Genomic DNA, 10487 nt, shown 5'->3' with positions numbered 1-10487 from the left:
GAAATTTGTTGGTTTATTTGGTAACTCTATTTTAATTGTTGGTAGCCGGTGGAAGCTAAATGATATGAATTTTTTTGATATGCATGAATCATATGGATCCATCACATATTATGAATTGGTTAAGATCATGCATATGATCTTGGTTTAGAACACAAGACTCGTGTAGATATGAAGTTGCCAAAAAAAAAGAATTATCAAGCCAAAGGCAGCTCGTACCTCCACAATATGTATGTTTACCTTATAGGTGTTTTACTTGATCACTTGAAGCTTTATATTTTCCGCTCAGAGAAGCAGCTCAGCAAAAATGAGAAGCAACAAAGAAGAAATTCCAGGAGTGCTAAGCATCAAGCTATAAACGGTTTGACAATTCCTAAAATTTTATTTCTTGGATTTTGAACCTTTGAGATTCCTAAATGTAGCTAGATCTGAATAACGGGGAATTAGGAGTATATGAGAACTCGATGCTAGATGAATTATAAACGATAATACGTTAGTACAGTCCAGTAGATAGTTTCCTCCAGTGATGACCCTAGAAAAGTAGGAATACACCTTAATGTGATTGATCACATCTCCACGGGTGTCAAAATTGTATTAAGGCCATATATATTTATCCAAATGTAGTGTTAATTTATTATTCTAAGAGGAAAAATGTTAGAAAATGCTATGTACTTCTTGTCAAGGCCATGAGATGCCGAAAAATACAAGTTATAGAAATGCATGATCTCTCAGAGCAGCCACAGGAATCTGCATGTGTGTTTAAAGGGTTTTGACACTAGGTTTTGCGTATATACTGAACTTGTTATGGTAAGCAGTAGTATACCAGAGAGAAGATTCACAGTAATGCAAATTATTGTATTACTCAACTTACCAACTGAATATGCAAATTACAATATATAGAAAGCAACAGCCAGGACTACTACGCATAAGGCTCCTATTATTAAGCCACTTATTGAGGACTACTTCCTAGAATCAAGCAACCAGCTACTAATTTTCCTGTGTTAACGTGTATACACCGACATTAACATTTATTAAGACAAATAATAAAACATATAAATAAAGTTTAGATTATATTTCCAACACACCCTCGTAATCTAAACTCCTGACACAACAGACTTCAAGTTTGTGATGCCCAGTAGATCTCGCATCCTTTCAAATTTCACAGTAGACATGGGTTTTATAAGTATATCGGCACGCTGCTCTCCTGAACATATATGCTTAATAACGATCTCACCACGTTCCACACAATCACGAATAAAATGGTATCGAATGTCAATATGTTTACTCCTTCCATGAAAAACAGGATTTTTAGTTAAGTCGATCGCTGACTTATTATCCAAATAAATCACAACCGGGCGATATTTCTGATTAGTAATCTGACTGAGTAAGTTGCTAAGCCACACACCTTGACACGCAGCCACAGTAGCTGCCATAAACTCCGCCTCACACGAACTCAAAGCCACGCAACGTTGTTTCTGGCTAACCTAGGTGATCAAACTCTCATTCAAGTAGAAGACCACTCCACTAGTGCTTTGCCGATCCTCAATATTTCCTGCCAAGTCACTATCTGAATAGCCTGATAATAAATAATTTCCAGTCCCTTTGGCGTATACTAGACCATAATCACCAGTACCTTTTATATATCGAAGGATTCTTTTCAATGCATTCATGTGTAGGGTCATAGGTCGCTCCATATATCGGCTAACAAGGCCCACACTAAAAGCTATATCAGGCCTAGTATGAACTAGGTATCTCAATCCTCCCACGTAGCTTTTGTACACTGTATAGTCCACTTCCCTCCCCTGTTCATCTTTGCTAAGCTGCGTCTTCGGCTCCATCGGATATTTAACAGCATTGCAATCGCTTAGACCTGCTTTATCAAGAAGTTTTTTGGCATATGCTGTCTGTTTTAGCTCAGTGAAGCCCTTTCCCTGCTTTACTTCTATACCCAGATAATATGATAGGCTCCCAAGGTCACTCATCTCAAATTTATCATTCATCTTCTTTTTAAAGTTTCTGATCATAGTTGCATTGGTTCCAGTAATTATTAAATCATCAACATAAATTCCAACTACTAGAATTTCTCCCCCTTCACGTTTTGTGTACACCGCGTGTTCATAAGGACACTTTACAAACCCAAGTTCTTCAAGATACTTACTCAGCTTGGCATACCACGCCCTTGGGGCTTGCCTTAACCCGTAAAGAGCCTTAACAAGTTTATAAACCCAATGTTCTTTTCCCTTTTGCACAAAACCCTCTGATTGCGTTACATAAACTGTTTCTTATAAATCTCCGTTTAAAAATGCCGACTTGACGTCTATGTGATGGATTTCCCACTCATTTTTAGCTTCTAATGCAAGTAGAAGCTTTACTGTCTCCAATCGAGTGACTGGGGTGAACACTTCTTCAAAATCAATCCCCTGTTTTTGCACGTACCCCTTCGCGACAAGTCTTGCCTTGTGTTTAATGACATCTCTGTTAGTATCTCTCTTCAATTTATACACCCACTTTACACCTATTGGCTTGTGACTAGGTGACGGTTGAACCAACTTCCAGGTTTTGTTTCACTCGATTGCACTAATTTAAGCCTTCATGGCTTCCTGCCATACTTCTTCTGTAGCTGCCTGATCATAGCACATAGGTTCTTCGACCCCCAACATTATCTAATTCCACCTCTTCAGTATTTTCATATATTTCCCTCAATGACCTGAACTTTCCAGGCTCACTACTGCTTGAGTGATCTGAAAATTCGCTGCCATTTTCATCGCTGGATGAAATTTCAGTCTGGGAGTTTGTTGTCGAATCCGTTTGGGTGCTGGAACTCGACTCTTCATTTGTTGTTGCTTCTCCAATACTTTCATCAGTACCAAATTGATCCCCAATATTTGTGTCTTCTACTTCAAACATGTCTGGTACTACAAAACTTTCCAGGTTGCGTGCAAATCCATTTTCATGTCCAGAACTCCAGTCCCAAGCCTTGTCTTCGTCAATCACCACATCCCTAGTTATCAAGATTTTCTCAGATCTTGGATCAAAGAGCCTGCATGCTTTGGTCCCGGGTTCTCGTCCCATATATACTACCTTCTTGCTACGATCGTCCAATTTTTTCACATGAACATCCGGTATTTTCATGTACGCCACACTTCCAAAAACTCTAACATGACCAATATCGGGTTTATTTCCTGTCCAGATTTCATATGGCGTCTTTCTTACCACTGCTCTCGTAGGTAACCTGTTCAAGAGAAATACGGCATGTCTGACTGCTTCACCCCACATGACTGCTGGGGTCTGTTTCTCCTTAAGTAAAGCATGAGCCATAGCTACCATTGTACGGTTTCTTCGCTCAATAACTCCATTCTGTTATGGAGTGTAAGGGGCTGTGAAGTGTCTGACGATTCCATTGTCTTCACAATATGATTTGAACTGGTTGGACATAAATTCTCCTCCTCTGTCCATCCGGAAGGTTTTTATCTTTTTATCAGTTTCTTTTTCCACTTGAACCCTAAATTTCTTGAACGCTTCAAAAGCTTGATCCTTGCTGACAAGCATGTAAACCCACATTACACGGCTAAAGTCATCCACTAACAGTAAGAAGAATCGATTCCCAGCCATAGTTGTAGGAGATATTGGTCCACATAAGTCCCTGTGCACCAACTCTAGTTTCTGTTTAGCCTGAAAGCTCGCCTTTTCTGGGAATGGTTTGCGAGTTTGTTTACTTACCAAACAGCCAGTACATAAGTCCCTAGGTCGCGTGAACTCTGAAAGCCCATGTGCCATTCCATTCTTTGACATTAATATCATAGATTGATAATTTACGTGGCCAAAACGTGAATGCCATTTCAAAGTAGTTTCTTCCTACCTTGAAAGTAAGCACGCCGATTTATTTGTTTCAAGCAATATTTTATACAATCTATTAGCTGATCTTTTTACTTTCATGAGTAGCCTTCCATTAACGTCATGGACCCACAAATACGACCCGTTTAATACCACTTTATTACCACCTTCTGATAATTGCCCTAGGCTTATAATGTTACTATGAAGAGTGGGGATAAAATATACCTCCTTGAAGATAATGTCTTCTCCGGTTTTGCACTTGAACACCACAGACCCTTTCCTTTTGATTTCAACTTCTGATCCATCCCCGAATTTTACCAGCCCTGTCACACCTTCGTCTAGCTCTCTAAATGTTGACCTTTGACCCGTCATATGATTGCTCGCGCCGTTGTCCAAATACCATAGATTAGAATCAACACATGTCTTCACTTTGTCCAGTCTTGGCTTTACTGCTCCTTCATTGAGAAGTAATGTGTGTCCCCCATTTTTAGTGCACTCCGTTAAGAGTAGAGCAGGTTCTTCATCGTGAACCTGTGTCAAATTTGCTTCAGTTCTCGTTTCTCTGTCACGTTTGGGTTTACGACACTCATACGCAAAGTGTCCAAAAGCACTACAATTAAAACACCTTAGTCGACTCCTTTCCCGTCCCCCACGACTTTCTTGGCGGCCACTTGTGCTTCGATTTTTGTTATTTGTCATGTCTGTTTCCCCGATTTTATTCCTTTTTATCCACTCATCCTTAGTGAACAAAAGTTGCCCCTCGTTGCTTTCTCTCCTTTTCCATTCTTCCTCAGTCAAGAGGAGTTGTCCTCTAGTGTCATCCGATTGTTGACCTCTCAGTCGTTCTTCATGCGCCTTCAACGACCCAACAGCCTCCTCGATAGTCATCTCTTCAAGATTGGAAAATTGCTCGATCGCTGAAGTTATTTGCAGGAACTTAGATGGCACAGATCTCAAAAGTTTCTTCACTATAATAGATTCCTCGATTGTTTCTCACAGAGTTCGAATATTGGTTACGATTCCGTTTAATTTCAATGTGAAGTCATCGACCAGATCTGCATCTTTCATACTGAGATTCTCAAATTCTGCCCTTAAAGTTTGAGCTCTAGCCTTCTTGACTCGATTGGCTCCCAGACACATCATCTTCAAGGCTTCCCAAGCTTCTTTTGCAGATGTCTTGTCCGCCAATGAAAGTAGCATATCCTCCAGGATCGCTTGAAATATAACAGCCAAAGCTACTTTGTCTGTTTTATCCTCAATCGGAGCATTCAGATCTTTAGGTTCCACAGCCTCCCAAATCGAATGAGCCTACATCATGACTCTCATCTTTACTGACCAAGCAGTATAATTACTCCTTGTCAACATCGGATATGTTAAACCTATCGAACCATCCTTGATCTTGTGAGTGTCCATCGTGTTTGGCTTTGGCATATACTTTGGCATTCACCGAACCTGAAAGCCCTGATACCAAATAAAGGGTTTTGACACTAGGTTTTGCGTATATACTGAACTTGTTATGGTAAGCAGTAGTATACCAGAGAGAAGATTCACAGTAATGCAAATTATTGTATTACTCAACTTACCAACTGAATATGCAAATTACAATATATAGAAAACAACAGCCAGGACTACTACGCATAAGGCTCCTATTATTAAGCCACTTATTGAGGACTACTTCCTAGAATCAAGCAACCAGCTACTAATTTTCCTGTGTTAACGTGTATACACCGACGTTAACATTTATTAAGACAAATAATAAAACATATAAATAAAGTTTAGATTATATTTCCAACAGTGTTTAGTGTTATCATGGGAAGTTGCGTGTGGAAGCTGATGGGAAAAAGGTTGAAGAAGTATAAAGGAATCTGTGAGGGGTGGGAAAAAAGATAAAACGGTGGATAGTGGCAGTGATGACCGAAAAGTCAAGGCCAATACAAAAAAGGTTAAGAGTAGCATTAATTATAAGGATGTTGAAGCTTCAACTGCTGAAATTAAGAAGGAGCTCAGATTTTTGTTGAGGTTCTGCAGATTAAAAAATTGAGGTTAGTTTCGCCTAATCTCTTTTTATTATCATAATTTTTTTGTTTTTATATTGTTAGTGTGTTTATCTAGTTATTCATTGTCTACTATGTGTCTCTTATAGTCGGGTTAAAATCATTGTTTGCTGAGACTGCTTTAATTTAGTTTTGGCTCAATTTTTTATTTTATTGATATAGATTGATTTTAGTTTTTTTTTGCTCGACTTAGTCTATTGTTTGGAGGTTCTCTAGTGTTAGATTAACTGCAGAGGCTAAAATCGATGCATATGCCTAAAAAATTAAAAAAAATAAATTTAACATTGCTACTTTGAGGGTTGTTGCCATCTGGTTTAGGGTTAGGTGCAACTTATTTACCAATTCATATTCGAGTTTGATATGTTAATAGACAATTGAAATTAGAAAGATAATTATTGCTCTTCCAAAGCATTATTTGATGGATATTTGAAGAATTTCCCGGAAACTTCTTAAATACAGATTCCTTTACATTTGACCATAGGGTTTCTGTTTTTGAAATTTAATCCTATTAATACTGAATTTAGTTCAATTATTTAGTTTTAATATGCAATAGCAATTTATTTCTGTTTCTGCTCATTAAAATGTGTTCTTTTTAGATAGGCTTATCGCTTTCTTTTGAACTTATTTATGTGTGCTATGGAAACCTATGTTAAATGACTGGCTGAGTGTGGCAACAACTCTTAAAGGTAGTTTACAGAATTCCCATGAATTTGTTTATGGTAAAGTTTTTATGAGAATTTGAGATTGAGATCCGGAACATCTTTCTTGAGTAAGGTGGCTTGGAAGGTGCCACATGAGATTCTGTGAATACTTGAATTAATGACAAAGTGCACGTCTCCTCCATCAGGCGATCTATCATTTTTAATTGCTTGTGATAAATCATTAGAGATTTGTAATATATATGCTTTGGAACTGCATCCTTCTTACAAATTATAGCAAAAAGAATTCAGGTTTTTTGGTTGGAAGCCGACTTGGTTTTCTCTCTTGTTAATCATTTTGTGAAGTTATTAGAAGGCTTGGACAATGAAGAACTACCTCTGAAGAAGCAAGCAAAAATGCCAAAATCAATCCAGCCATCCATCTTGGGATGGAGATCTGCAAAACTAGGTTTACTAAACTAGGCTCTTTTAGACAAAAACTTGCGGAAAGTACCCAAGAATATCAAGTCATGGGCTTCTTGGGTACAGACAAAATGTATGTCTAACTAATAGATCTTTTTACTTGGTCACTCTTAAAGCTTAAATTTTCAGCTTAGATGGTTATTTATATAGTTTGATCAGGGATCAAGCCATTTAGATAATGATGCATAAGCAACCAAGCTACCAATAAGCTAAAGAGGAATTTTTTTTTACTTGGTCTTATACTATGGAAATTCTGAAGGTTTAAATTTAATGATAAATTTAAATCTATCTTTTACTTCTTTTTTTTTTGAAAGGGAGTAATTCATATTAACTCATCAACTGTTCTCTTACAAGAGGCTCCAACACAGACCGTGGAGGAGTCAAGATATCAATAAAGCTACCTACGTCACAAGGTACTCTAGCAATCAAATGAGCTACCTTGTTCGCATGCTTTTTAACAAAAGAAACTGATATATCACTACGCGCACCCAATATTGTACGACAATCTTTGAGAATCATTCCTACTTCCAACCAATTCTCCATGTCCTTATTGATAGCATGGACTATACTTAGTGAATCACTTTCGATATCGACATTATATAAGCCCATCGAATTAATCCATGAATTGCCTCTAACACTCAAGTAGCTTCAGCTTTGACTACAGGGATATTTCCTGCAAGCTTACCTACTTGTGCTCTGATGAAATTGCCAGCATGGTTACGAAGGATGAGGCCACAAGAAAACCAATGACACCCTGCAATAATATGAGCATCAACATTTATCTTCAAACGGCCTTCTTCAGGTGGCTTCCATGTAGCGACAGTCACCTCAGAAATCCGTCCGCAAGCATTATCTCTCACCAGTTTCAACTGTTGACTATCCCTCCATTGCTTTACGTGTAGAACACTCATTTGCATCGCCATTTGTGTTGTCAACAGTTTGTCCTCCCATACCTTTAAGTTCCTCGTTGTCCAGATGCCCCAAAGAACTGTTGCTATATGTGCCAGCTTCTCATAAGATTCACTTGTCAGGACTTGCAGCAGCCAGTCTGTACAAGAAAAAACTTGTAATATATCAAAGCTTAGTCCTACAGCATCCCAACATCCTTATGAATATTTGCAGTCAACCAAAATATGACGCAGATGTTCCACATCTACTCCACACATCGGACAGAAAATTGTTATTTTCACCCCTCTACTCCTCAAATATTACGAACATGAATGTTATTTCTACACACCCTCCATAAAAATAATTCATTTTCCGTGGAACTGGTATCTTCCACAATCTACCCCAACCTTTGCTGATCTCCAGCTGTTTGCAAGTACTGAACTGTTGATGCCAGAACTTGTAACCCGTTTTAGCACTATATATCCCATTCACTGAATGGTTCCAGATAATACGATCATGGAACTGGTGTTTTGGAACAGGTATGGCTAGAATACAGCTAGCATCACTGCTTGAAAACAAGTTGTACACCTTCGTTACGTCCCAGTCTTTTGTACCAGAAATAAACAAATCGCAGACCTTTAGACCACTCACTGAATTCACATATTGCTCCTCAATATAATGTCCACTTTTACCTCGAATCCACGCGTCAGTACCCACATTAATAGACTTCCCATCCCCTACCACCCATCTATATCCTCGTTTCAAACTCTCCTTTGCTTGCCAAATTCCTGACCAAGTATAACTTGCACCACCCCCTCTTGTTGCTTCAAAGAAAGACGTTTCTGGGAAATATCTTGCTTTAAACACCCTTGCTGCAAGCGATTCTGGATTATGCATAAAATTCCAATACTGTTTTCCAAGAAGTGCCATATTAAAGCCCTGTAGGTCACGGAAAGCCAGACCACCCGCTTCTCTTTCCATACTCATATTCAACCAGGAGGCCCATCTAATACACTTTTTTCCAGTTTCTTGTGTTCCCCATCAAAAATTGTTCATCATCCTTTCAAGCTCAATACACAAAGATTTTGGTAACATGAAACAAGACATTGCATAAGAGGGAATTGCTTGGGCCACAGAACGAATTAAAACAGCCTTCCCAGCTTTAGAGTGATATTTAGCACTTCACCCCTGCAATTTAATCTTTGAGATAGTTAAAAGCAATTCTCTTTGACTTCCCTATCAGAGAAGGAAGTTCCAAATATCTTCCTGTACTTAAATCATTATAAACACCCAACATATGCTTCAACTCTACTTGTTTATCCAGGTGAACATTCGAGCTAAAGTAAATACCGGATTTTTACATATTAATGGCTTGCCCAGATTGGATTCATGCCTTTGTAAGATTGAACGAACTTCCATTACCTCCTCTGTTTTAGCTTTGCAGAATAAGAAACTATCATCTGCAAATAACAAGTGTGTTATTGCAGGAGCTTGAGAATAGATTTTACAACCATGCACTCTCCCTTCATTAGCTGCCTGCTGCAACATACGAGATAATCCCTCTACACAAAATAAAATTAGTAGGGGGACAAAGGGTCTCCCTGACAGATACCTCGAGTTGGTGCAATAGGGCTAATTTGCGTTCCATTAAGATTGATAGAGTAAGAAACTGTTGTGACACATAATTGAGTCCAGGAAATCCATTTATCATTAAAGCCTGGCTGTTTCATTTGATGCAAAAGGAATCCCCAGTCCACTCTATCGTATGCTTTACTGACATCTAATTTCAACGCAACTTCCCCATCTACTCCTTTTTTCTTTTGCTTCATGGTTTTGCTCTAAGCCAGCTACCCCATTCCTTATTGACTTCTTGATTAACATTACTGAGAAACTTTCTACAATAACGTTCCGTGTGTGTCAGCATTCAACAGGTAAAGCAGAACTCACCTAGGCGTTCATATTTACAGGAAATCATCACCTCTTCACCATTTCCCTTCATCAGCTTCTTCTTGCGCTTTAACGGTTTCCTGACATCAATCTTGACTCTAATACGCATAAATTCCCTCCATAAACTGGCATTATTTTTACTGTCATACTCAAGAAACACTCCAAAAAAATCACCCAGCTGTTTCCCTACAATTTCTGACATAAACCCGGACGGAAGATCAAAAATTTGCATCTACATATTCACGTGCCACAGCGGAATATTTTGTGGTTCCTCTCCATTTGGAACTTCTGCCATGACGATCATTGCATTATCAAAGGACCACGGTCCACCTTTAAGAACCCAGTTCATGTCTTCCTTATGAAAAAACTGAAATAGATAAATTCGTGGTTCCGGCTCTTTGATATTAACTCTCATGGCCGGCCTCCAGATGTCTGCCATTTTCGTTTTCATAGCATTAACATTAATGTTTCTTTCCGTCAAGAACCTACCCACCACGCATAGATTGTACTTATTTACCTCAATCTCCATACCTCCATCAAACATAAATGCAGAATTTTTCTCATCATCAATATCCAAGCTATCAAACTGAACATTTAAATCATTATAACGAGCCATATTAAAAGAAAACTCTCACGATTCACTCTC

At 38.5% G+C, this 10487-nt stretch overlaps 1 protein-coding gene across 1 annotated transcript; it reads right to left on the bottom strand.

The window, feature by feature from the left end:
- Positions 1 to 7644: 7644 nt before the first annotated feature.
- Positions 7645 to 8875, bottom strand: LOC141691844 (uncharacterized). Its single transcript, XM_074496596.1, has 2 exons — positions 8302 to 8875; positions 7645 to 8054 (listed from the first exon to the last, which is right to left on the bottom strand). Exons 1-2 carry the CDS (start codon positions 8873 to 8875, stop codon positions 7645 to 7647), a joined length of 984 nt encoding a protein of 327 aa, XP_074352697.1.
- Between the last annotated feature and the right edge of the window lie 1612 nt (positions 8876 to 10487).

The sequence above is a fragment of the Apium graveolens genome, chromosome 10 (assembly GCF_009905375.1).
Source record: "Apium graveolens cultivar Ventura chromosome 10, ASM990537v1, whole genome shotgun sequence".
Lineage (NCBI taxonomy): Eukaryota > Viridiplantae > Streptophyta > Magnoliopsida > Apiales > Apiaceae > Apium > Apium graveolens.
The sequence above is the reverse complement of the archived record's forward strand: the minus strand, read 5'-3'. Positions and strand labels throughout refer to the sequence as shown.

Excerpts from the sequence above, each read along its gene's own strand:
- LOC141691844 (XM_074496596.1), bottom strand. The coding sequence starts at position 8,875 with ATGGAAAGAGAAGCGGGTGGTCTGGCTTTCCGTGACCTACAGGGCTTT. Across the intron at positions 8,055-8,301 it reads ACAGCTGGAGATCAGCAAAG|ACTGGCTGCTGCAAGTCCTG; the intron begins GTTGGGGTAGAT and ends TTTCTTGTACAG.